General features: G+C 45.0%; 2 protein-coding genes across 10 annotated transcripts in view; one reads left to right on the top strand and one right to left on the bottom strand.

Moving 5' to 3' along the window:
- COPRS (coordinator of PRMT5 and differentiation stimulator) overlaps positions 1 to 21,394 on the top strand; it is a 223,557-nt gene extending 202,163 nt beyond the window's left edge. For all 4 annotated transcript variants that reach the window (XM_053994373.1, XM_053994372.1, XM_053994375.1 and 1 more), the window contains exon 5: positions 21,379 to 21,394. The gene's annotated coding sequence lies outside the window, so the exon portion shown is untranslated. The remainder of the gene's footprint in view (positions 1 to 21,378) is intronic.
- Positions 1 to 27,774, bottom strand: part of RAB11FIP4 (RAB11 family interacting protein 4) — a 111,670-nt gene that overhangs the window by 5,444 nt on the left and 78,452 nt on the right. For 2 of the 6 annotated variants that reach the window (XM_053994365.1, XM_053994369.1), the window contains 6 exons: positions 8,223 to 8,446; positions 4,716 to 4,907; positions 3,050 to 3,184; positions 1,610 to 1,645; positions 659 to 758; positions 147 to 250 (listed from right to left, as the gene is read on the bottom strand). In XM_053994365.1, coding sequence (XP_053850340.1) covers positions 147 to 250; positions 659 to 758; positions 1,610 to 1,645; positions 3,050 to 3,184; positions 4,716 to 4,907; positions 8,223 to 8,446 — 791 coding nt within the window. Of the gene's footprint in view, positions 1 to 146; positions 251 to 658; positions 759 to 1,609; positions 1,646 to 3,049; positions 3,185 to 4,715; positions 4,908 to 8,222; positions 8,447 to 19,860; positions 19,918 to 20,103; positions 20,245 to 27,774 lie in introns of those variants that run through there. The other 4 variants (XM_053994367.1, XM_053994368.1, XM_053994370.1 and 1 more) reach the window with 4 other exon arrangements.

Below are 27,774 nucleotides of genomic sequence, written 5' to 3'. Positions count from 1 at the left end.
GCAGGCCTATTCCACCTGGACTTCTCAGATGAAGCCTTATTTCATCTGTCAGCATTAAGGAAGAAGACTTGGTCATACTCTAGAGGTAGAAATATTCCTTTCCCACAACTGTGCTGGTGAAGAGACTTGGCTCTGTGCTTTGTTACCTGTGAACCAGCTGTGTGTTCTCTTGTTTCAGTTTGCTTTTCAGGTCACCATTTGTCAGGCTGTCATTCTCCAGTTCTGTCACCTTCTTCTCTAGGTACGTCACCTGGAAGGACAAGCAAAAAAGACCGAGTTTGAATCTCTCTTCAAACACCCCTTCACTGTTCCTAACTGGCATTTAGCTACTCTACCATTTTAAAACAGAGCATATTTCTCTGCAAAGCCAGCAGCAAAATTAAAGTCCAGAATTCTGAGTTCCCCAGACCCTGCATGTTCCTTGAAGGTGATCACTGCAAATACACCATACAGAAGTCCTAACACAATGCCTAGATCTGTGCTTGCTCAGTTCTTGCATTACTGCCAAGCAAAGTTGTAATACTAATGGAACATCAAGGACATTTTGAATAAGCTACTTCACATCATGGGTAATTCTGAGCAAGATCTTGATCCCCTGATGCTGGGCTCCAGCAGGATTTGGTTGGGTACATTACTCATAGGGCACAGAGATTCTTACCTTTTCAGTGATATCATTATCACAGGAGTCTATACTGTCTCTGAACAAGTCTTCTGTGCTGCCATTACTGCTGCTGAAGTTACTGTTGTGGAAGAGTTGTCTGAAAGATCAGAAGGATCATTATTTTGCTTGATGAGGAGGGAGGATGAAGAGTCTGGCTTCAGACTTTGAACATCCAATGGTAAAATCTATGCAATCATTTCAGTGACAATTACAACTGTTTAAGCCCAAGTCTCACAAGAGACTTGTAGCTAAATGAAGTCATACTGAGCACAGTCAGTGACATTAGTTCTATGGAGTGAGCTCTTTGTTGCTTTTGATAGGATCTGCCACGAGCATTAACATAGTTTAAAAAATATTTAAGTCTTATTCACACTATGCACTGAATTGTATTTGCCTTATTACAAAATTAAAATAAGGTCAGCACTGCACATTGGTTGGTACAGTTAAGCTAGAAAATTTCATACAGTGAGAACTTAAAAAAAACAGAAAAAAGAAATCTCAAGCAGTTCCAACTGCAGAATAGTGTCAGAATATGCAACACTGGAAATTATCTAAAATGTCCTCGAATCTTACAGCCCTCAAGATGACAATTCTGTATGTCCTTTTTAAAGGGGTGCTCTTGCTTTCCTTCACATTTTGGCAACAGCAGTAAGGGTTATTATGAGGGTTAAAGAAACAGCAGCTGGACTGATGGAATAGCAGTACAAAGGAATATGTCTGGCAGACAAGGAAGCAAAAACTATATTTTTAATAGAGCTCTTTCCAGTTCAGGGGCCTGCTCCAAGAGTAGCAGGGGCAACATTCATACCCAAACACAGGCCCCTTCCCTTAAAAATTTATTTTTGGTACATTTTTGGTTTTCTAAAATTATTCCTACTTTTGTCTCCCACTATGGAATTGTTATGGCTGATTCCACAAATAATTCATAGAAAACTTCAAGACTCTTACCTTCCAAAAGCTGTGCTTGATATTTTCCTGTTAGGGCTACATGGATAGAGAAGGAATGATATAGGAATTAAACACTTATTTGATTCAATTTCAATTGCACAATGAATACAATGGACTTTTTTAGCCTACTCAAAAGATAATTCTGTGAACAATATTCTTTAACAACTGAATCAAAAACTGCAATTACTAAGAATGTAAAGATGAGTGAAGCCACAAATTACTGTGATCGTTAATAAGTCAATTTGCAAATACTGTTACATGTAGTCGAGATTTGTCAGCGTAAATCAGAGAGAAACTAACATTAGAAACACCACAAAGGGACACCAAGTTAGTGATGGACATTTATTCTGTATTTCCAGTTTTTAGATGATTTTATGAACAGTTAGTTTATCCTTCCCCATAACGCTTCCCAGTTCAGCACAGGAACTGAGGTCTTTCCGTTTTTCCAGTTCCCTTGTGCAGCCAGAGACTGGTGCTATCTAAGTGAAGACCCCTTGCTGCAGACAGCACTGGAACCAGATCAAAATATCCTGCTGCATCTCTCGGTAAGAGGATGTCACATCTCTGTGTGCTCCAAGACACAGTTCTTGGTCAGGTATATCCAGCCCCCCTCAGAAAATTCCCAAAGCCCTGGCTGCTCGTGGTCTGAATGTTGGCAGGCTCATTGCTAGGGCAGGAACATTGTTCATGCCAAGTTCTCCACTGCTGTGCATCACGAGAAGCAGCAGTGCAGCGTGCTGCGTCCCAAGGATTTCACTGACAGGCAGGACTCACATCCAGTTTCTAGGGGGAGCTAAAATCCCACCAAATCATTGCCTTCAAAAACTGTAGGTGATTGTTAGAAGCACTTTTTAAGTGCTCAGCACAGCTTCGGAGTGATAGAGTGGCAGAGAGAGAAACGTAAGGAAAAGGCTGAAATTGCAAAGAACTCCAAAAATAACTTCTGCCATAGAATTCATCATTTTTCCAAGTTCCCTTGACATCACAGAAAAAATCCCAGAGGAGCCAAGTACCTCTGCTGACCAGTAGCTTTAGGAGAGGTATATGTAAGGTTATGTGCATTAGCCAAGGATCTGGAGATCCCTCTTTCCCACCTGGAGAAAGCAGGAGCTAACTGTAGATCTGTACTAAGCAGCACACCAGATCCCACTTCCTGGGAAAAATTCCTTGAAATATCACTCTTAGTCTGCAATCAAAGAGCTCATTGGTTAAAATATTGGAGTTTAGTAATTATATCTGCAGCTTAAATCAGAAAAATACTTAACAGATGATGAAGAGCAGCATTTTGGTTTGGGCTACATATCCAAGTCTAAATTTCTTACTGTTTTTTAAGAACAACACGTGTGTAAGATGGAATGGGATACAGATATGTCTCCTCCTGCTATTAGCCAGTCCCATGTCAAGGGGGCATTGCCAAAAGCAGTGCAATAGGCAGCTTACCTGTTTGCTTTCAAGTTTTTCAGCCTGGCTTCCAAATCGTTGAGGAGATTTATCTTTTTGCAGCACTGTGAGCAGTAAACATCCAGCAACTCGCTGTTATAAACATGTCTCATTTTTCGGGGGGTTTGGCCAGCACTGTTTGCAGGAAAGGAGAGATGTTACTGGCTGAAGTAACCAGCCCACAACAGGTTTTCCTTGTGACTGTGTGTCTGTGTGTCAGAATCACAGATGAGGGACTTGAAGAACCATCTCTAACCACAGCTCATCTATGTCAGAGCTAATGATGGCCAGTGCTACTCTTAGGGCAAATCCACCTGTCTGAGCTGAGGCCTTCCAGAGCACATGGATGTTTCTGGATGGCAGTGCAAAGAATCAGTTTGGGTAACCAGAAGAACAGCAAAAGGTACATGTAGTCCACTGTGATGCACATAGTAAAGGCAGCTACATGAGTATATTCAACCTCAGCAATGTCTTTCTTGCTCTTATCTTGCCCATCTTCCCACTAGAGCCTGGCATGCAACCTGAAGAGTCTTCTCTCCAAGAGAAAGGCAGGAAGATGGAGAACAGAGTGGTCTGGTAGGAAGTCACATGAACCCCCTCAGATGGTAGGATGACAGGAACCCTGGAATGAGGAGGAAGGGAGAAGTGGACACAGGTCTATAGAGGAGATAACAGTACCTCCTTGGCATGATAAAGAGAAAATGAACTCAAATAAAAGAGAGCAATCATAGCATGATGTGCACTGAGCCCCAGGAATGAGAATGGAAAGTGCTGCATAAACCTGAGGAAATAGGGGATGAAAGACACGAGCCATCATCATGAAGGGGCAGTGGAGAGGGGTCTGGCTCTGCATGCATGAGAGACGTGGCCAGGCTGGATTGCAGAAATGCTGGAAACAGAGGGGAGCACGTGGGGGTCACATGCGGAACAGAAGGATGCAGTGAGCTTCCTTTGTTAGTGATGAAGACAAGACCTCTGTATGCTATTGATCCAAGCAGACTAATCCTAGAGAATCTTCATGCTCAGCTCTTCCCAACCCTGCTCATCCATTCCCTTGCTTGGGGGAAGGACTGTACAATCTGGACCTGCCTTGGCCACAAGACGTAAGAGCTGCAGAGACTGAGGATACGTGCAGGAGGCAAGTGCACTGCTGTGGAGTTGTAGCTCCTAACAGACAGCAGCTACTTGCTTATGTTTCCCAAGACATTCCAAGTCAATAGGATGCTTGTTTCAAATAACCCCCTGAACATATTGCAGCAGTTCCTCTCACAGATTAGTGCTAAGGATTTGTAGTATCAGAACACTAAACGGAAACAGCTCTCTCATAAGTCTTCACTATATTAACGTGGGTACGTAATGCTAAGTTGGTTTCCTTTGCAACAAATCCCTTCCAATACTAGCCCTGAATTGTGGAATTATTGTCTGCAATAGAAAGAAATCTCTACAAGCAAAACAGCCCAGTTATTTCAACAGAACCCAACAGAGGTAATCAGAAACAACATATTTGCTATAGCTCTTATTATTAAATGCAGTCTATCAATTAGAAGGCAGGAAATGAACTGATAATATTTTGCTTTTAAGGCGAGTCTATCTAACCAGTGTAAGCTCTGCTATGGTCAGAGAAGAATAAAAATGAAAAAATTTTTGTTAATGAATAAGGAGCAACCTGGAAGACACAGATGAGCCAAGGTCAGAGTAGGCGTTGGTTCTGGTCTCATCGTCAGGACATGGGCTACTGGGAGTAAAATCCACATCATCTCCTTCCCCATAGTCTTCAAACTGTTCTTCATTACTGATCAGGGAGGCGGTGGAATAAGTGGAGAGGTCAGATGCTGCAGAAGGGTTGTGAGGACTTGACCTGAAACAAGAGGTCAAAACATCTCGAAGGCCAACTTTGATAGCACCTCATCTCATACGGAACCTTCCACCTTCACCCTCTTTGAAGCTGTAACCCACCTTTGTGCTAAACCTCTGAAGTGATAAATGTACCTGATGTGCAGCTGACAGAGTGCCTTGAGAGACAAGAGCATGAGAATCTATGAACAAGGTATCTGTGTGACAAGTTTGGATCAACACAAACCATTTTGCTTTAAAGAGCACACTTTGATGATCCTCAGCCACCACTTCCATGTGAAGACCACATGGGGATTTCTGCTCTGAATGCAGGAACCATGCAGACAGCTCTGAAAAGCATGGGATAGTGAGAGGAACATGTATAAGACAGAGGCTGTCACCTTATTCAACAATCAGAGAGTTTCCCAGTAATCCAGATACATCCTCTCCCACACCCCAGGAATTCCAGCCACTCTCCGCTGCGTGGTCAGGAAGAAACCTCAGCTCACCACTTACCAGAGAGTCACTAAAGCTACTCATGTGACTAATGGAGGCCAGGTTCCTACCCTTCCTTCCATCAGGACAAATTCTGTTGTTCAGAGGAGATATGGACCACAAGACAAGGCTGTCTAACTACCAGAAAAGTACCTAAAATGATGTTAAATGGGTAGGGAGAGGCAGGACCCTGTGACTTCAGAGAAAGAGGGCACATAGGTAAACAGATCAGCAGAGTCAGGCACCACAGGAAAGCAGCTGGCAGAGCAGTTTTGAGCAAACCAAATCTAATAAAACAGAGCAAGGAGACTGCAGAGGTGCACAGGGCTCACCTGCCCAGAGTCCAGACTGCCCTGTGCAGTGCACCTGCAGAGTGCAGGTGTTTTACACAGGTTTGCTCAGCTCCCACCTTGGTGAGGCATTCAAACAGACAAGCCAGTAAATTCACAAAAACATTCTTACAAGCAAACTTCTCCCTACAGGAAACACACCTGGAAGACCTGAAACAGATGTTTCAATTGTGAGGCCCTGGCATTGCCCAACTGTTCCCCCTACAGCAGAATCCAAGGCCTCTGCAGTACAGACCAAGCACTAAAGGAATCTGCTGGCACTTTATGCAGATTGGGTGAAGTTTTTCTCTCCCTGTGCTTCAGTGCACCTGCTTGTCTCTCCAGCTCCACCAGCTGAGCCACAGAACAGAGGTGAACCCAGAGGTAGAACCCAGAGGTAGAGCCCAGGTGACATTGTTCTCCAGCAGCTCAACAATATTTCCTCCTAAACGTCTTCTGAGTCTACCTTGAGCCTCTCAACCTCTCTACAGGGAGAGTCCTCTTCCTGTATTACTCCACTTGTGAGCTGTAAACAAGAGATGCACCAGTGTTCCTTTGGTGGATGGTGCAATTATCATTTGCATATCCCTTTCCTCCAAAAGCAATTAGTTGCAGAGGAAGCCTGCCAACATTTCAGATGTATGCTCTTTTGTTTCCCCTGTTTTGATGAGATCCATTTATAACCTGCAACACATTTATCTAATTCACATTAACAGAAATTAGGGCAAGTCAAGCCAGGCACACTATTGAAGGATGAAGATAGGAATACTCATACAATAAATAGATCAAACTTATCTAACAAGGCTCCTTGGCTGAGGGATTAGTGAGAAGCTCAACATATCACAGTAACACTTATTCAGAAAGTGCTGCTGTGCCACAGACATACCATGTATTGGTAAGTTTCTGAGAGATCTTACAATCCTACTGCTGCTTGCATCTCAACTGCAGTTACACCAAGTGAGTTTGGGAAGAAGCTCCTTGTAACAATTCCACCAAGATTTGGGGCCTAGAAATCACACAGTCATTTGCAAAGGAGCTGCTAAAAGTGACTGATTTTCCTCATTCTAACACTTCCTGAAGGGAACTTTCAAGTGTTTGATGCTTTTTTGTTTATTTGGGGTTTTTTTTTGTTGTTGTTTGTTTTCGAAGAATCTCCTGTTCTTCAGAGCAAGATTTCAGAGGGCTGATACACCTGATACACAACCCACCTTCTTCAGCAAGCAGCAAAGTAAAATCTCTCTATTACCCAAAGTAAATAGCTCTACTGCCTCTTTTAACACAAAAGCATGAAGCTACTCATGCTTCCCCCTCACAGATTTACCAAAGGTGAGGAGGTCTCAAAGGATAAATTAAGGTCTATCAGAGCACAGTAGCTCTTGGTGGTTCCTGCCTGCCCTAGAAGGAGGGTACAGGAGGCACAATGCCTTGCCCATCCCCTTCACAAGAGCCTGACTGGCACAGCTGGGAGGAAAAGCATTTCAAACACAGCATGGGAAAAAGTCAGTCACCACAAGGATGGGGCTTTGGAGAACTGGGAATGGCAAGCAAAGGAGACAAGCTTGATAAAGAGCTCATGGAAACTGTAATTATCTTGATAAAGACTCTGAGGTTGCTTGGGCAAATGGGAGAAGGCCAGAACTCAGCTAGCTGAGAAATTCAGGAGGAGGGCAGGAATGAGGCAGCACAGGGAGCATCTGAGGAGGCCCAGGAGAGAGAAGAAAGGCTGCCTTAGCAACGAACAAAGCTCAAGAGGCACAAATCAAGATGACAGGCCAAAAATAGGGAAGACAACGCAGAGGCTTACAAAGCAAGCCCAGCTGAGCTATGTCCTGTGGTAACTAAATTCAGTTCAAAGCTGGATTAAGCCAAATTAGGTTCCTTTCCCCCACAGTCATCTTTAACCAGCACTCCCAGATCCTCACCTGGGAAGAGTCAAGTTAGGGTTACAGAGACAGTGGTGTTAACAGCAAACTGTGGTTACACACACACACATGCCAGGACACCCAGTGTTAAACACAATTTACTGTTGCACAATAAAGGTTATGGAAAATTAGAAACACAAAGAATTAACTTGGTACGTGAAGTTGCAAAGCAAATCAGCAGAGCCCACAACACCAGGTACACAACTAGATGTACAAAAGACTACAGCAATATTCCCCATACTGAACTGCTTTGCAGGAAGTATTGTTTTAATTCCAGCATATAAAGCTTATGGCAGAGAAGAACCTATGTTTTGGGGAGGCTAATGCAGTGATCTGTTCTGGAGAGACTCGCTGCTTTAACTTCAACACACAACATGCAAGTCCTGTGAGTGCTCACAGAATGTACCAGAAGGAGCCAGGACTGAGGCTACCTAAGCCACTTAGAGGACCTGGACATCCATCCCCCTTATGGTGTAAATGGATGTTAAGTTTCTAAATCCATCAGCCATCCTCAGCCTCCCTCAGTAGGGATTAACCACATAAAGGCTCCTTCCTCCCTGGCACGCGTCTTGGAGCCGAGCTGGCACCACTCACTTGTCACCAGGCAGGAAGAGGCCACCGAGCACCCCGTCCTTGTCCTCGCTCCGACAGACGTCCGAGGCCTCGGAGCTCTGGGCGCTCTCAATGGCACTGTCCATGTCAGACTCATGGTGAACCTCCTGCTGTGCCAGAGTCATCGCGTCCTCATCAGGAAACAGCTCCGGCTCGCTGTAGGTGCTTTCGCTGTCCAAGTAGGCACAGTCCTGGATTTCACCACCCTGGCACAAGGAAAATCGGGAGTCAGTTCAGATCAGCCCTGAAGGCAGTTCAGCAGACACAGGAGAAGCAGTAAGACGCTCTCTGGATACCCTGGTAAACAAGAGTGATACTGAATAAAAGCCATGAAACAAAAAGCTGACCTGCTTTACAAAGCCAGCTCCTGCAAGCCAATAAAGTAGCCTGTACCTTCCAGAGGGGCTCATGTACTGCCTCTGACTTCACAGGAGAGAAGGACACAACACCCAGCTATAAAATGCAGTCAGTTTTACCCTAATTCGCTAACAAAATGTACTTGAAGTAATAAATATCCTCAAAGTTTTATAACAAAATTAGGCATCTTTTGAGAGATGGTAATATATTAGTCACTAAGAGTTAGTCCTCTGATTAATATTACAGATTGAACAAAAGCAAACTAGATAAGCCCAACAGTTTACCCTGTCTTTGAGGATGGACAAAAATTTGTTAGATGAAAAAAGAATTGGCATTAAATTGTTTAGGGTAAGTCTTGGTGATAATCAAAGATATATGAGAGCAGGAATAAAAGGGCAAAATAATCTCTTCCTGCTTCCTGGAACCACATGTCTTGTTAAGTAGCAACTAAAATAAGACATCATTCTCATTACTGCAACTCCGTGCTCTTGCTGTTTACCCTCTCCCTTCCTGCCTCACGAATACTAAGAATAGCCAAAACAAGCTCTATTTCTTGTCCCTGAGGCACAAATAAAAATTCTTCATTGAAAAAATAAAGGCTAAGATTTTACTCTATCCTTTGATAAGCAGCCACACTGCAGTTTTGACAATTCCCATCCAGCATGACACAAATAACTCAGAGCTGAAGAGTAAGTCCTGACTTAGAGCTCTATTCCAAAGCTCATCTGGAAACTCCACAGGCAGCCTGATCATTGAGCTACTGCTAGCAAGCGAAGCTTTTAAAGCTGAGTTCATTGGCACAAGGAATGGAGCATTTCATTCAGGGATATACCTCATGTTTAGGCACAACTGTCATCCCACCCAGGAATCCCAAGGCACTGGCACTAACACCAGAGCTCCCTGCACTACTGGTGAGCATGTTTGCTGGGACACTGGCCCAGTGGCACCACTCGCCACAGCTCAGCTTCAAGTCCACTCCCACAGCCTCTGGACACCTCTGCTGGAGCCAAGGAGGCTCCAACCTGCTTTTGCAGAATCAATGATGTTCTGTGCTGATGACACAATTTGTCTTTTCCATTTCAACAGGAAAAGAGTCAGGCAGAAGCAGCAGCTTTTCAAGATTTGCAGAAACGCCTATTAGAAATGCAGGTCTCACCATCCACCTTTTTCCTGAAATACCAACTTATATAACTCTGAAATCTCCTAGCATACGGAGGCTGAAGAAATTCCAACAACCCCACCTGCTCAAATCTCATTAACTAATGAATACTCCAGCAGGGAAAAGGACAGCACTGCCTGCTGTGTTTGAAACTCCAGGTACACACACAGAGCAGACACCTGGATGCTTTTCTAGCTGAGCTTTCAACAAGCCTTCCAGATTAACAAGCAATGCCAGTGAAACACCTGGCACTATTCAAAAAGCCTTTTCTGTGTCAGCTTTATTATGCCTGAAATTTTCCCGAGGTATTGCTTTGAGAAGTGTCCCAAAGGATTTATCCTTGGTCTATACCACGTTGTACTTACTGAAGGCACGCTGCCTCATGCAATCAAATGTATAGCTCTGAGCCACAGCCCCCCATCCCCAGCGAGCCCGGGTCCGGCAGGTCAGACACCAGCCCTGGAACGTGCCCCGCCTTAGCCCCGGGTTCTTCAGCACACCTGACTTGCACCTTTCACCCTCCCAAAGCGAGCAGGAGCAACGCCACTGTTTGCAAATTACCCTGGGACCTACAAATAGCACAAGCAGTAAGTCCTTTTTAGTAGGTGTTGAAAAAGCAAAGATTACTGACAGCAATTACAATGTTTCAAAAGTACCCAGAAGTGTTTATTTATCTAACATTTTCTCGACGTTTCCTCCCCCACGCTGAGCCCCACAGGCACAGACATTATTTTCTTAAGAAGTTTAATGCAATAAAGCCTGATTGCTATTATGGAATTGCACCAGCTGGTAAAAGTCTGATCCAGGAGGGAAAGAGAGGGGCAAGCAGTACACAGTAGATCCCTGAAGCTCTCAATTAGCACGTCTTTTTCAGAGATCTTGGAGAAGGTCTATGCTTAAGCCAGTTTTTACAGCAGGAAAATCTCTCCGGTATTAAACAAATTAACACAAGAAAGTAAAGGTCAAGAAGATCACGAAAGACTCCCTTTTTGCTCCCTGTAGGTAACACCACACATTTGCTTGTTCTAATAATAGCAGCTGAGGTGCTCTTTGAAGAGTCCATTAGCAATTAAATGTGCAATGTCATCTCTATGGGCTGAGGGCTCACTTCTCCTCTCTGTCCCTTTCTGGCAACCTTCACACATTTATTTGTATGGGAGAGCTGATCTACTTACAGCACACACTCCACTGTCCCCAGCCCACTCAGTGCCAGGGATTCTTTTCCAAAGTGTAATTCCTCTATTCCTGCACTTTTAAAGCCCTCTGGGAAAAAAAAAAAAAAAAAGAGGTGGGAGGAAAAGGAAGAATAAAAGATTTTGGAGGTGATGGTCCATCATAAGCCTCAACACCTGCTTTTACAGCTTCTGAAATGCCTCACTGCCAGACTTGGAGCCCCCCCCCGGAAGCAGGTCCTTCCTTCTGCTGATCCCATCCTCGAGGAGTGGGGAGCTCAGGGACTGATGGGGACTGGATAAATGGAGAACAGGGGCCAGCCGAGCTCCTTGGAGGAGCTCCCCCTCTGCTGCTCCCTCACATAGGTGTGATAAGTTAGAAAAGACTCTTTGTTCATCAAGACAGAGACGAGAAGCCTTGTGCAGATAACAGAAAACCAAAGGAGAAGCCTTGTGTAGACAACAGAAAACCGCCAGACAGAAACTAGCTAGTATGTTGATTACTTAAGCTGATTGTGTAACTAGAACTTAAGTGCATATAACATATAACCTTATATAGAAAAGATCATTACAGGGCTGTGGACTTTCACCGAGGAAGAAGAAAGGAGCCTTCATCAAACGACCACCAGAGAGTAGAAGACCCCCTAGCAACAGAGGGCGCAAGCGCCGAGTACACCCAGAGATACCACAGACACGGAAGAAAGAGAGTATAAAAAGACCGCGGGAAGGGGGAAACGGGGTGAGCCGTTTGCGGAGCGGGGACTCCCCGGCTACACCCAGCGCTGTTTGCTTGCCATCGCTTGCTGTAATCAATAAATTTCTGATTGACTCTTGAAAGGCTGAACAAATTATTCGCCTCAATTTATAACATAGGGAGGGCAGATGCCACATCCCAGTTTGCCAAGGCCCCTCTTCACAAACCTGGCCCGACCCCAGTGCCCGATGCAAACAAAGTGGATGTTTAGGAAGCACATCTCAGCTGCTCCCTGAGCACCCGGCAGCCAAATCCCACACTGCAGACCTCAGCCCTTTCAAAGCCAGCAGCACCACGAATGACCGTGTAGCTGTCAATTCACGCTTTTAAGTGCTCAAGGCCCACCTCCAATCGGTGGTAACACAATTTCAGGTGATGTACAGCAGCCAGGATCAGCGACAGCCACCGTGCTCCATCCTGCATGCCTGTTCCCTGTGGGCAGGAACTACATGCTCCACCAGTGAGCTGTGAGAACCTAGGGGTGTGGAATCCCTGCCCCCTGATAACACAATATTCCTGGCACATGGGGACTCCCCGTGCAGGTCCCGTAAAGTACGGAACTCGGGTAACACCACTCTGGCGTCTCTTCAGCTCCCTGGGTGAAACCAGCCTCCGGTGCAACTGTCACAATCACACATTTAATTAACACTTTTCCTTCTGAGGCCTAAATAATCAGCAGGAGAACACAGACAAAGCATCTTTGAAACAAATAATACAGGTTAAGTAAGCTGTTAACAGAATCGGGCCATGTCGCTGGTAAACAATATACAGGGATCCACACCTTACTGAGTAAAGCTGTAAGTTATTTGAAGCTGCAATTGTTCAGTGATCATGGCTTCTCACAGAACTATACTTCCAATGATGACATCTAGCACAAGCTGATTATAAACCACACCTAAGAAAATTAAACTAAAAAAAAAAAAAAAAAAAAAAAAAGGCTGATTGCACACATTAGCCTCTCAAATTACCCCTTCATAGTTTAGATATCTACAGTATTTCATGTGTCAAATTAGAGGTTGGCAAGAACAAGTGCTGCTCAGGTGGCCTCAAGAGAGCTAACTTGAGATTAAGAAGAGTTAAAAAAGTTTAAAGATGAATAGACACTTCTAGCCTGAGTCATTTGTTTCCAGTGCACATGTCATTAGCAGAAACTAGCAAGAGAATGAGGTTCTGACGACCTGAATATGAATCACTGGGGTTTGTCATTCTCCTAGGCAGCTCCCTTCTTTGTTGGCTGAGTCAAAAGAGATAAAGCTGCTGCTTATGATCTTGGAAGATTCTCATAAAAAGAAAACCCAACCCTGAACGTTAAAATACCACCAACACAACATAGCTGCGGGTATCTTTAAAGCCCTAAGTGGTTTGCACTTTATCCAATCGGATGCTCAAGATAACTCCAAGTGCTTCACAGGCAGCCGGCCAGACGCTTGTATAGCAACTGTTGAATATTCAGCAACAGTTTGCTCTATAGAAGCACCTGCTGCCCACAGATCCAAGGCCACTTCACAGAAACTAATGAATTCCCTTCCTCGAAAGAGGCTTTGTGTGGCTGCATTGAAGGCAGATGAGTAAGCCCAGCCTGCCTTTGCAACAGCCACCCCAAACAGAAGCAGGAGCCAGAAGACAGCGATTCCCATGGATTCCTTCTGATCCTTGTGGGGCAGGAAAGCAGTGTCAGCATTAGGTGGGTATGGGAATACAGCTCTGCCTTGCCCTGCAGTGACCTGACTGGGCTTTCCCAGGTTGGAAGCAATCTCCAAAATATGCATATAAAGCAGCTGAAAGCTAGAAACTTGGCTGACAGACAGGCTACATGACATGCCTACATCAATACATTCATGCTGAAGAGCAAGCCTCGTTAAAATTCACTCCCATCACAGCCAAATCACCAGCACCCCTGACATTTAGACAGCCTCACAGTATGCCGGAGCAGATAGGGAAGAAAGGAGGACCCAAGTATCCCACCACTGTGCAATCTGATTAGTAAGAGCTGGACCCATCACAGACAACCAGAAACAAGAAATGCCACATGCAGATGAGCCATGGCCCTTCCTTCACCAGGATCATGCCTCTGACCCCTCTGATAAGCTGAATCTGCTGTGGGACAGACATAAGCCTGAGTCCCTGCACCTTCCCCAGCCACTTCCTTCCCAGCAAAAGCACAGGAAAAGTCACCTCACCACAACTGGAAGGGAAGAGGTGCCATGTGGAGGTGTGCCAGGCTTGGTCTCAGATGAAAGTTACTTACTGTTGCACTCCATCATAAGAGAAAATCCAGGTTCTCTCATCTTTATTTAAGCAGCCACTGCATTGGAAGGCAAGTATTCTCTTAATTACCGACTGACAAAGAAGGGTGTGAAGCATTTCTCACTAATGTGTTTTAGAAACAGCCACTCCTCTACAAACATTTGCATATTTACACCAAGTGGGCTATGAACATTTTTTTTAAAGCACAGGTTTTCACCAGCGTATTTCCTTTCCTTTTTAGTTGTCAGGCAGAGGTGGGGAGGTGCTGATCTACCCTTTGATCTGACGGGAACAGGAGAGACAAGGAAGAGACAGAAGAGGAAAATGTAGGAGCACTAAGTGAGACCACACATGTGCATCTGTGTCCATGACGTGAGTGAGCTCTCGCCCACGGCTGGCTCCCTGCTGCCCACATCTGGCTCTCACCCACATCTTTCTCTCTCTCACCCAGGTTGCTGTGCCTGTGCACAGGCGAGAGCAGGCTGCTCACAGGTATGCAGATGGGGGAGGGAGGAAGTCACAGAAACTGCTTCCATCTCCTCCCGCAGAACACGGAAGAACACCCAGTCTCCTCGTATAACTGGGAATATAAAATCTCTGAGTTCAAGATCAGCGTGCAGAGCACTATTATTCTACTAAGCTGTTCAAATAAGAAGTTACTTAGGGTCACAAGTTAGTTTGGTCAAGGCAATAGCTTGCTGTGATTGTTTAGTTACTCAAATCTAATATTTTAAGGCAAAGCTTCACACATCGTTGTGGGTATTGAAAGGAACTTCTAGGGGCAAGATTATTCCTAAGATCCAGATCTTGAGTTGAGTGCTGGACAGCATCCTGGAAAGGCAGTGAGGAGTCCCCAGAGAGAGGGCAAGCCCGTGCTGCAGTGCACTGCGAGCCTCCCTTCCCTCTGCAGGATAACATCTGTCTCTGGTACAATTGTGCAATTCAAGGACAACAGATTTCGACTGGAAGACCAAGCTTCAGCTTCTGGGCTGTTCCTGCTGAACCACCCGAGGAGAGGGCACAGAGGTTCTGAAAGGCTGCTCTGTGCTCTGGCTGGGAAGTTCAAAGTGACATCGTGCCTTTTCCAAGACAGAGGCGAAAGGCCATGTGCTGCCAGGAACCAGCCAGGGAACACAAGAGTCCGGAGTGTTTACACTCTGCTGTCACTTTAATTGGCCATAATGGAGATGCCAGACTTCATCGTATGCAGGGTCCAGATCCAAGCACTCCTTTTCACAGGTCATTGTTTATGCTCTGTAAGTTTTAGCATTAAAAGGCTTTAGCAGACTGCTAATTTGATCCTCTAAAGAAAGTAAAAGAATATAAAGCTCTTCCTTTTACTTTGAAGTTGTGCCTCATCACTCCCTGGGTTGCTCCCCACTACTGGACTATCATACACTCATCAGCTATCACTGGAGGGTCATTAAAGCAAGGAGAATCCCTTTGCAGATGAAAAAACATCCTAATCTGCAGTGTTAGGAACAAGAGTGCATTACCTTCATCATGGATGGGGCCAGCACATCAACCACAGAGTTCAGATTTAAACCCACCACATCATTTGGCACTTTGTTCCAGCATTGCTTAAGGCACTTTTACCTCTGAACTGCACGACAGTTTCCTTTTACTTTCACATATCTAGAAAAAGTGGTGTGAAGTGGCACCGTGCTGACACACCGCAAAATCACTCAGGAAACTCCCAAGTTTCCACTGTCTACTCCAGTAAGAGCAGAAACGAGATCTAACTACCTGAAAAGTCTCTGGTAACATTTCTAGAGTGAAATGCTTGTGACTGCGCAAGCAGCCAGAGCTCCTCAGAGTGGTAACACGGCCCTTCCCCCAGAGTGAACTGCTGGGACAGCCTACAGCAGGTACCCCCTGCCACCTCTTCCTCCTGGACAGGGCAGCTGTATGTTGAAATGCGCTGTGGGCAACTCAGCATCACCTTCGTGCTCTGTGTGGGAGTGCTGCAGATCTTGGTTTATAAAAGCTGGTATATAACTTAAAAAAAAAAACCAAAAAAAACCTCATATTTGCCCAAAAAGATCTGCAGAGCAGATAATACATGTGACATAATGAACCCTCTTGAGAAGCCTTTGCCTTGAGATGAGACAATCTCATTCTATTTTTAAAGTCAGAACAGCAGTAACAGGGAGGGAGGACAGAAAACGTCAAACTCAGCAGGGCTTGTTGCCGGGGTCCGCGGCTCAGCCCCTGCTGAACCTGCCAGCAGGGCCAGTGAGGGCAGCTCTGGCACATTGGGGCAGCAGCATTCACCATTCCTTTGGCAGGAACACTTGGCGGCAACACTGTGCCCTGGGTTGTGTCCTGGGTGCCCTGGCCAGATGTCACAGCATTCCTCACACAGCACACACAGAGCTGCAGCTCATGGTCAAAGGTACCCAAAGATCCCCCAGTACAGACCAGTCTTAAGACCAAGGCTCACAGGAATGGTCAGATTACGGTTACTTTGAAGCAATGGTACGAGTGAACACCTGTGCTGACAAAGAGCTGGAGGCTGCTTTCAGAAGAATGCCCTTATGCCTAAGGCACAGTTCAGCACTCACTTCTCAGTTCAGACCCCTAATTAACCAAGTCGAAGTTACAAGATGCTCTTTGCCAGCGGCGGTTGCTGCTCAGGGGACAACCGAGCTGAGATGCCAACATGTTTTCCTTAGCAAGCCTCAAGGTCACTCTGCGGGGCCTCAACAAAAACCAAAACCATTGCATCACACTTGCCCGCGGGTGCTGCAGGCACATGGGTGAAGAGCTCCTTGAGCTTAGTGCTGCCCCAGCCGCTGGGTGAAGAGGAGGAGGAAGCAGCACCTCCCGGCACCTCCACAGCACCATTAGGCACAAACAGCGTCAAGAACAGGAAGAAGCTGTCCCAGGCAGGAACAGTTCTGCCTGTGTCTAAGCTAATTATTCACAGGAACACTGGTCAAACTCCCTTCCCCCAAGGAATTTGGAAACTATAATTTTTGCATTTATTTTCTATACTACTGCAAGTCTGGTCTCCAGCAAACACCAGGAAACAAAGCCATTTAAAGAAAAACAAAGAAAAAAAAGATTTTTGCCTCACAACTCATACTTCTGTCTTGCCACCCACCCGGGTTAGATTACATTGCAGACGCCAGCAGGGAGGGATGCTTGGGGAATGGGAGCAATTTCAGACCCCAAGAGGTAGAGAAACATCTCGAGTTTCTCCAGCACAGTAAGAAGTCCAGCCATGCCTGATGAGGAGTAGTTTATGTTGGCAAGCAGAGGGAAGCATTAAGGATGTGGCTTTGCTGTAGTTTATACAGAAACACTTCCCAGAGCTCATTGGTCACTCTGAATGTAGACAAGCCTAAAAGGTAATTTACTTCCTGTTTAAGAAATACTAAAGTAGCTCTGAAGAGCTCCTCATTAGGAGAAGAAAGGAGCCGCAGGACCTTGGCTGCTCTTCAGCTGGTGGCTGCACAACTACAGGTTAAGGAATTTCTGCTATAGGAATAACTGGAATTGCAGCCCTTACCCAGCAAAGATTGCAAGTGCTGAATTTTAAAAAAATTTAGTCTCCCCATCTATTTATAAAAGACATTTTATTTATTTTTAAACAAAGTCTCTCACATACTTGCTTTTTTTTTTTTTCGGCGAAAAAGTGTTTTTCAGGTTTTTTTTCTTTTTTTTCAGTTTCTACAGTGAAGTTAAAGCATTTAATTGCAGAAGGGCTGCCATGCACATCACTGAGCTCCACACATGACAAACACGAACTAAGAACCCACTGATCATAGACCCTGGCTTGGTCAATAAACTGGGTTTTTGATTTACACGGCAAATACACATAGGCAGGAGATACCCTTGAACCTGCACAGACAAAGCAGATGGGAACCAAGAAGAAATCCTTTATAAGATTAGGCTCCAAACTGAAACATAACTCAAAGCAGAGTCATATACAGAGACCCCCCCTACTACTAAGCAACAGTATTCAGTATTAGCTGCAAGACAGTGCCCAAAGCAGTGTTCTGTGTTGTGAGGAAGCACTTACAGAGCCTGTCCTGTGTTTGGTGCAGCAATCAACCTAAATAACTAAAGAAAGTACAAAAGAAGTGACATTATTATGCTGCATTTCAGAATTTTAAGGGCTCAGCTACATAAACATGGTGAGCATTTGAAGATATTAATATCTGGATAATGGTTAATTCAGAAACAACCTATGATTAGTTTAATAACCACTTGAAGTGTTTCACTAAGACACTGTATTTAAAAGAAAAAGTAAAGATCAAGCTATGCTCGACAGATGTAATAGCACTGGTTAATTAATAACTGGAGCAAAGCAATTCCATTACCCCTGCTATTTTGGCATGGGAAGTGTTTCGTTTTGCAGGTCTTGCACATGGCAAAGATTCCCCAACTACCCCGGTGGTAAGAGCCCTGTCAAGACAACCACAGCTGAGAAACATCTGCACATCAGGTGGCTTCTGGGAGACTTGCTGCTGTGTGCAGCAATTCTTCAAATAACAAACTTGAAAGAAACCCATAACAAATGGTTTTAAAACTGCTTGGAGGCTGCCACATCTTGTGCTGGGTACAGCTCAACCTCCTCTAAGTCTGGGCAGATGCTGCCAAACAGAATAGAAATTCCACCCTCCTTCTGTGCCCAGTTGTAAGAACAATATTCCACACTACTGCACATATTTAGTGGTGACACCAAGTCATTCCCCACTTCCCCTAAAAATCAGAGGGATCACAGGCAGAAAAGTAACTTATGTTGGGAAAGGGCAATCCAGTCCCAAGAGCAATCCCCCCATTCACACGTCATCTGAATGGAATAAAATAATTTTCGACAGAAATAGTTATGATAACATAGCAAAAGGGATCAAAATATAATCACAAATGATACTGGTATATAGGTAACAATATAATATACTGGATACAGGTACCATTGAGTTCACATTTAGGGAGTCTATTCTGAACCCATTTCAGAACTTTTCTCCTATCTGTGCCTCCTCCTTACCCATAGTAGATAAATCAGCCAAATACCATGAGAATAAATAATTTGCTCTGCCCCCAAAGCCACCAACCTTAAAAGTCTGCTACAAGCAATTAAAATATTGCTACAACCAAAGCAGCAACATGAAAATTCCACCTCAAAATCAGCACAGCACAAAGCAATGAGGGCGCCTGCCTGCCCTGGGATCTCTAACCACACGTCACTTCTGCCTAACAGAAAAGCACAATTGCCCTTCTCCATTTCAGGGACACGACGAACTCCAGGCCAGGAACTGCTCACATCTACAAGATCTCTGCTGTGAGCTGCTTTCATATGCTGCCAAACCCATCTCACACAGGCCCATCAGGGGCAGAACCACTTCACCCACCGCACCAGGGCAATGCTGGTCCCATACGAGGGCTACAGGCAGCATCTGTAGTTCCAGCACAGGCTGTCGTGACAGCCACACACTAACCACAAATCATTTTTTTCTGCCTATGTCAGTAGCATCCCGGAGCCAGCAAATGCATTCAGAACCACATTTAGGTATTAAAAACATTCAACAATACGTACTGGCAATCCAAACACATTGCCAGCGCCACAGAAAATAATTACAGAGCAAGCCCCCCTGCTTGCATTCATCCTTAAAAAGTACTTGTTTTTCCTCCTCTTCCCCTTTTAAAGGTTTAAATCCCAGGTATTTGGGCACCTCCAGGTTATAGAGCTGAGAGGTGTAAGAGGCTCAGCTCTGCAGGAAGACATCCGCTTCTTCCCCTACACCCCCATTTCACCCCACACAGCTGCTGACAGACAAATACGCTTTTAGATTTTCCCGTATAACAACATCCCAAGGACCTGCTCACTTCCATTGCGAGCCCAGCCTTCTAGCACACACAACTCCGGAGCGAAAATCCCCTCCTTCAGCAAACAAGAAAAAAACCCAGCAGATTTCGCTCTACCTGCAATTTCACGCATTCCACGAAAACGCCGATACCGCACCAAAAACCCCAGCGATGCTTTCCCCCCTCGCTTCTGGATCCCCACCGGAACAGAGCGGCCTCAAGGATCCCCCTTCCATCACGGATCCCCCTCTCCTCACGCCGCAGCCCCGGCGCGGGTTCCCCGGAGGGGCAGAGCGAGAGCCCGCGCCGGAGCTGCGGCGTGGAAAACCCCCAAAGCCCCGCCGCAAACTTCCTCCTCACCCCGCAGGAGCCACCGGCCGGTTCCCGCCTTCTCCTCCTCCTCCTGCCGGGCTGCCCGTACCTGGCTCGGCGCCGGGAGGTCGGTGCCGTCCCCACGCCCCGTCCCCGCCCCGCAGAGAGGGCGGGCGGAGCGGCCCCGCGGGCCGGCAGCAGCCGGAGCATCCCCGCCCCGCCGTTGCCAGGCGACGCGGAGGGGCCGCGGCCGGACGGCGGCAGGAAGGTCCCCGCACGGCTTGTGTGCGGCTGGGTGTCGTGCTCCGGTGGGTGTGAGTGACGCGCGCCCGACCCCGCTCCTGGGTTTAGTCGTAGTCACTCGGTTTTGCTCAAAAAGAATGCGGTATTGCCCAAAATTATCTGTAATTAAAATTATGCGCAATTGCTGGTGAGAGTGGAAGATGCCTGGGGTTCCTGATGAATGAAATGTGGCTTAAAACCCGATTAAAACCCGATTAATTCTCTCTATATTATATAATGATATATAATATAACTTTGTATTATATATAAAATAAAAATGTATGCAATTATATATGTTTATTATTTTTATATGTGCATATTTATATGTAATTTATATATTTTTATATATTTATGTGTGTGTAAATGGCACAGCTTGCCCAGAGAAGCTGTGGATGCCCCATCCACAAGTGTTCATGGCCAGTGTGGACAGGGCCTCCCTATCCCAGGGCTGTTGACAATCTTCCTGCAGGTGGTGAGTGTGCAGGAACACATCTGAGATGGAACAGAAGAATTTTTACAGACTGATTTTGGGTTTCTGATACTTCCTAAGTGAAAGGGTTGCAGTAGCAGGCACTGAGGGCTGTCAGGTCCCCAGGCAGGGACAATCTCTGGGGACATCAGGGTTCACAGGGGACATGCTCACCTGCCCGGTGTACCCCCATTCCTACAAGAGTCACAACTGAACACATGTACGGCCTCCCTGCGATGGTGGTGTCAGGCTAAAGCACCCTCAGTGTGCTCAAAGCAAAACAGATCCTGTTAGGAAGTGATGTCTGTTATGTCTTGATTTTAATCCCTTTAGTTACAAGATAATGAGATGAGAAGCAAAACAAAAAGGCTGAGAACAGTCACACTGACTTTGTTATTTCATATTCGCTTTACTTCTTGTAAGTTGTGTAACTTCCTTTTTTTGCATCTCCTCCTAAGAGCTGTGTTTACTGTGCTGTCTGTGCTAATAAAGAAAAAAAAAAAAAGAAAGAAAGAATAAATAAATAAAAACTGTTTCTGTGGCTTTGTGGCATTAGACTACAAGGCAGAAAGGGGAATACAAAAAAAACATTTTTCCATAAAATTTCTATCTGGGAGTCAAACCCTGCCCTTTTTGACTATCACAGTTGTCACTACTGTGTCACACATGGAAGGAAACACCATCCTGCAGATTCAGCCAGCAAGCAAACACCTCCCTCCCTACTGTAATGGCCCTGAAAGACTCGGAAAAGGAAAGAATCCCCAGCCTTTACCCTGCCATTTGATCTGGCCATATTCCAAAGCCTGTTTTTAATGCCACCTCCAGGTATTTGAAAAGGGGCAAAGCTCTTTGAGACATACTTTTGAAACAGTGCTCATACATGGAGTTACAAAGATGCTGTAAATGCAAATCACTGAAAGATCACTTAAATATTTTATACTTCTAAAATATTTTGGACTTTATTGTGTCCAAAGACAGGGTGCTTTCCAGAGAGGCCCAAAAGTTACTTAAAGCAAGGGATAAGGAAATTCTCAGAAAACAGAGCAAAGCAGGCAGACACAAACCCATCTACCAGCGTAATATTTCATGTCCCATATATTCCCTGAACCTACCCTCATTTTCATCACAGCCAGCGACTCCTAAGTGTAAAACACTGATGTTCAAAAAGCAAAAGAAGAGAAATTAATCAGCCCCAATTTATGCAATGCTTAAAGCAATTCACTGAACTTGACCCTTTTCGCAGTTCATTGAAAGAAAATGAAAAGAATTCCATCTCTGCTGAGCACAGAAGTTTGGGAAGGGCAGGGGATGCCTGAGGTTTAGTGCAACAAAGTGTAACAGCAACAGATGAAAGCCAAGTGCAGCTTCAGCTTGCACAGGCTGCTGTCCCCACGTGTGCAAGGAGGTCACTGGGACTCGGCAGGGCACAGCTCGGGGCACAGGGGGGACCCAGCAGACCCTGGGCTCCCTGTGGTGGCAGTGGGGCTCCAGACCCTGTTCCGGGGCTCTCCTGGGAAGCTGAGAAGCTGATAATGAATGGTACACCAGGAATCAAAAACCCCTCCTCAACATCCTCCTATTCATTAATCTAAATGAATGGGAAAGCAATTTCTACAAGACAGATTTAGGGACAGACAACTTCACTACTTTTTAAATAGGACACTTCTAAAATCTGCTTTTCCTTTCAGTATGCAATTTGAGAGAGACAGTTATATGTCAGGGGCTCACTGCAGAAGAAACAACAATCACACATGAAATAATTACCTGCATGGTACATTTTGTAATTGTTTCCTGAAAGATGCAAGTCAGAATTGTTTGTATTGTTACACAGATCAGGCACTACTATGGACATTATGAAACCTGACAATTACAGAACCATTACCCGACACAGATCTACTTTCAATACCTTGTGACAAGAAAAACATAAAATAAGCATTAAACAGATAAAGCAGCAACAGTTAATATTATAATAGAAATGTTAAGAATATATGCATAACTGTGTGGTACACCTGCTGAACACCCTACTCAGTTTGCTATCCAGGACTTTGATATTTATTACAAAATAATAATTGAGAATGCACAAATCTCTCATTGATAGATGCATTTCTCATAAAGGTCCTAGAAAATGTATGGACTTTAGACAATCATTCCTCATTAACGAGCGACTGTATAAAACCTTTATTAAGTAATAACCCTAGCTATAATACAGGTTTATTTCTCACTTCATTAAAGCTAAGCCTGATTAAGTAGAGATTGTTATAAGCTGACTTTGATCTCTATTGAGACAAAACCCTTATTTTTACACATTTCATGGTAAAGTGATAATTTTCTGTTTAATATGACTTACGATTTGTTTCCTACAAAGGGAAAAGCAGAGCACGCTGTCATGGCTGAGGGAGGGCAGGTGACCATCACTGGCTTCTCTTGAAGGAATGAGGATTAATTTTGGGAGTGACACAGGCCTTTAAGTGCTTCATGCCTAATAGCAGCAAGGGTGCAGAGGAAGGGTGTCTGCATGTCAGCCTGGGACAGCAGCTTCCGCTTGGTGCAGCTGCAGCTCAACTGAGTCAGCGTCATGGAAGGAGAGCTTGCGTGATACATTTTTCCCATCTGAGACTGGAGTCTATTCTCCTCTCATGATTTCAGGCAGCTGAGGAATTTGTGCAGGTTAGTGACTGCTCAGATGACCACAGACACTGAAATACGCTCCAGGTTTTGTGCGTGGTTGCTCGAGCAGGCTCTGCACACTGAGACCCTCCTGAGCATGGTATTTCTGACCCCATCAACAGCAGGGTTGCTGCCTTTCACAGGGAAGCCGTTCAATGCCAGATTCACTCATCCAGTGCTATAATTGCTGGACCCTGAAAAGGGCAGGACATCCCTTCACACTCAGCTTCCACCTTAATTCATCTTGTTTTTTCCTAAGTCCCACCCTCCATATGGCACTTGTATTAAGTGTACCTTCGAAGTACCTGTGCTCCAGTCCTGTCCAGGGTTTGAGGACGGTGACAAGTAGCTGTCAACGGAGACTAAATTTTATCCTCATTACCATATGAAAGAGAAGAGATGGGTACATTGGCAAAAGGATGTTTGGCACTGCCAGATCCCACAGATCTTCCAAACAAACACTATGCACCCTGAAAAAGGTGCTTGCAGAAGTATGCCAGAGAAAATGTAGGGAAAATATTCGTTATTTGGGTGATAAGAAGAAGATTGCTGAATATATCACTGAGTGCCTAAAGCAAAATCACTGCTGTCCCCTTCCCTTTGCAAGTAGTGAGTTGGAAGGAGATGATCTTTAAGGTCCATTCCAACCCAAACCATTCTATGACTCTGTGATTCTATGATTTCCAGTAGCACCCAGAGTGCTTGGTGAAACCAGGGGCTCCTGGCCAGGAAACACCGAGCAGGGCACATCATTGAAAGGGTTGATGGCAGGGAAACCTGCTGATCTGGTACAAAGCACTGCAGTTTCTCTGGAGCAGTTCTGAACAAAGGCTGGCACCTCCTCTGCTGTTCCAGAGACAGAATCCTTCCTCTGCATCTCACTAAGGCATTGCTCACAGGCAAGTAACCCTAATGACAAGAAACTGGAGCTGAAATGTGAAGAACAGAGACTAATTAATAATGAAGGTAATGAGATCACCAGAATATATATACACACCAAACCTGCATCTTAATTATCTCATGAAAACTGGCAACTCCAATCATGCTTCAAAAGCCTTTAATCATGCTCTCTCTGATGAATATTTGTGGCTATTTTACAGAGACTTATGTAAAAATACCTTTTGTGTAGGTTTTTCCCCTACAATAAGAGCCGGCCAAGTTACTACTGTGTGTAACTGCTCTGCTCCAAAATGAGATATCTCAGACTTGCAATTACAGCTGGTCTGATCTTCATCTCATCTACTCTCATCTTATTTTGGAGTGCTTCCTTTGAAGGAAATGCAGTAAGACTGGCATGAGTTACTGCAGTATTATTATGAATCCCTTTTATTATGACAGAACAAGCCAAGAATGATCCCTAATTAAGGCAGCTTCTGCCAAAACCCAGGGAGCACACAGTCCCTGCCCCAAAGACCTTGCAATCAGAACAGGCAAAGACATTTTAAAGCAAGGAAAAGAGGACAGAATGAACTTGCTCCCAACTACAACTTGTTCCCATGATTTAAGGAGAAGTCAGGAGGAGGCTGAGATAGGATGAACACAGGAAAAGTGCGGAGCAGGGGAGCTGAAGACTGCAGAGGGAACAGAAACAGGCTGCATTTACAGCTGGCAGAGCCTTTTTAGAACTTTCTGCAGTTTCTTCCCTGCCCTCCCCATCCCTTCATCCCTGAACAGGGTGAGGAGGTCAGCTCCAAACTACAGCTGCAGAGGAACACTGCTCTGGGTGCAGCAGGCATAGCTCAACCCCTGCTCCCACTCCCAAAAAACAAAACCCCAAATGCCTGCAGAGAGGCTTATTTTAGTAACTAAGGAAGCAGCAATTTAGACTCTACACCATGGGGGTCTGCTCCCCCCATGACCTTCAGAGCAGAGAGCTTGCTTGTGTCCTATCCCCAGGAACAGGGCGGGCAGCCAGGCACATCAGAGAGCTCTGGTCAAGCGCAGGGCTCGCTAGAGAAGGTCTCTGTGCAAGATGAGAGCACCGAAGGCACGACAGGGCTGGCTGAGGGCCCATGAACCTGATTCCTCGGGCCTGTAATGAAGTTGGACCTGACTCTGTGACATGCAATTACAGCATGAAGACATTTCAGGAGACTCACCCACTGCTCTCTCCAGAGATGAGCTACTTGTAACCTCTCTGCCATCAGTAGGTTATACTTTGGTTGCTTAATGAGGTGTTTGGAGGGATTTTCTGTGTTCCTCTCCAAAACCCCTCATGAGGGACAAGCAGTCAAGAGCTGCCGAGTGCAAAGGCCAGATAATGGCACAAGATACACATCACCCTCTGAAAAGCAGTTTGTATTTTGTTCATCACTGCAACTGTACCATTAGGTTTTTCATGTCAAGCTCTAAAGGCATCTCAGAATTGTAGCTGTGAATCCATGATTAAAGCGCCTTTGTCAAAAGCATTACAAAAATATGCCAAACACAAAATCTATTCTACTCAACCTTTGTCAAAATACTCAGTAATAAAAAATAAAATAAAACAGGCTACATGAACAAATTAAAGTGAAAATATGCAACCTGTCCTTTAGAAATGGGCTGGGAGGACTCTGGGAGGGCAGGGACACATTCACTTTGCTGACAAGAGCATAGAAAGGAAAAGAAAGTGTGAGCATCCCTCAGCCATCTCAGAGCTTAAACCAAGGTGGAGCCAAGTGGCTCCATATTGCACAGAAAGATGGAATCACATTTATTCAGCTGTCTCCACTGTGGCTGTAGGGATAGGAGGCTTCAGTGCTTTCTTCCTAGCCAAGCAAGCAACTGGCCAGGGCTCAGGTGAGCCTGGAGCTGCAGATGGAGCATGGGGTTCTGACAGCCCTTCTGACACATGAATATGCTGGATTATGCTTTGCATGGTCTGTAGAAGGCAGTCTGCTGCCAGAAGAACTTTTTGGTAGTTTCAGCTCTGAGCATGTTTTCACTACATGTTTTTAAGCTTTTAACACAACTGGTTAGCAGAGGAAAGGAAAAGAAAAAGAATCAGTTGGCCAGGATGAGAATAATTCATGCTCACCAGGGGCTAGTATTTCTCTCATGGCACACAGCAAGGCTGCAGAACAGAACATCCAAAAGCAAGAACAAACCTGCACTGAGCTCATGGGTGCAACTTCATTTTGGTCCTATTGCTCGTTTGCGTTACCATATCTCTTTAATCACACAATTACACACTACTTCCCACTGGTCTGGATATGTTCAGGACCCTGGCTGGCTGGTGCTTGGCTTATCAGCAACTATTCAATATCTGCTTTAGTCTCTTGATCAAAGTGCAGCTTCATGTCTTATTTATGGCTACTACTAACAGCCTGCTCTGCAGACAGAACTATTTATTTCCCCCTAAGCTTTTCTGTGGTGTTCATCACTCTGACATCTGAGTGCTCTGCAACGATTAATTTATCTTCATAAAGTCTCTTCAAAATGAGAGAAGATGGTATTCCCATTTTACAGATCAGGAGCTGCTGCACAGACAGATTGAGGTCAAACATTTCCACTCATGATAGGTCCTAGTATGAAATGTCTCAGATCTAAATTTTTTTAGATACCTTCAAATATAATGCCAAAAAAAAAAAAAAAAAAAAACAAACCAGGTTTGTGTGTTCAAATAAAACTCTGACTGGCTTCTTAGAAAGTCAGGTACAAGTACAGGAGAGGATTAGGTTACCAGGAAGAAGGATGAAAACTTTCTGACCACCAGTCTCAGGAACACTGAAAACCAGTACAGATAACCCATGTGAATGTAAAATGCATTATGAGCCTTTGATAAAGCAGCAAAGAATACCTTAAAAAAACGAAACACATAGGGATGTCCTCAGCAGTTTAGGACACAGGACCAGACCCTGAGAGCACAGTTTAAGGTAGGAGGAATTGCAGGTTCTCTCCACTTCTTGGCCCATTGAGCATGGAAAAACCAGAAAGCTTTGTAGTGTAGACGACCACCCAGGGAAGGAAAGCTTTTGTTTTATCACTGTGTTAAAAGCATCTGTGGATCAAATGTGCCAGTATCAATTTACAGCATGAAAATGCCGCCCAGGGGAATCTCATCATCTTTTTAAATGCTGATACCTCTTTGTCAGTTTTAATAAAAGACAGCTACAAAAACAAAGTGGGCCATGTGGTCTCAATGAAGCAGAGACCATGGCAATCAATAACAGAAACAATCTGCACTTACTCTCTGGGAGAATTTGCTTTTAGCAGCAACATTTCTATAATAAGACACCACTCAAGAGCTCCCTTCAATTTTTCTTGGGACAATGAGCCTACTGTGCCCAAAGCACATCTGTGCTTATGGAGATTTGCAAACC

Source organism: Vidua macroura, chromosome 19 (genome assembly GCF_024509145.1).
Source record: "Vidua macroura isolate BioBank_ID:100142 chromosome 19, ASM2450914v1, whole genome shotgun sequence".
Classification (NCBI taxonomy): Eukaryota; Metazoa; Chordata; class Aves; order Passeriformes; family Viduidae; genus Vidua; species Vidua macroura.
The sequence above is the reverse complement of the archived record's forward strand: the minus strand, read 5'-3'. Positions and strand labels throughout refer to the sequence as shown.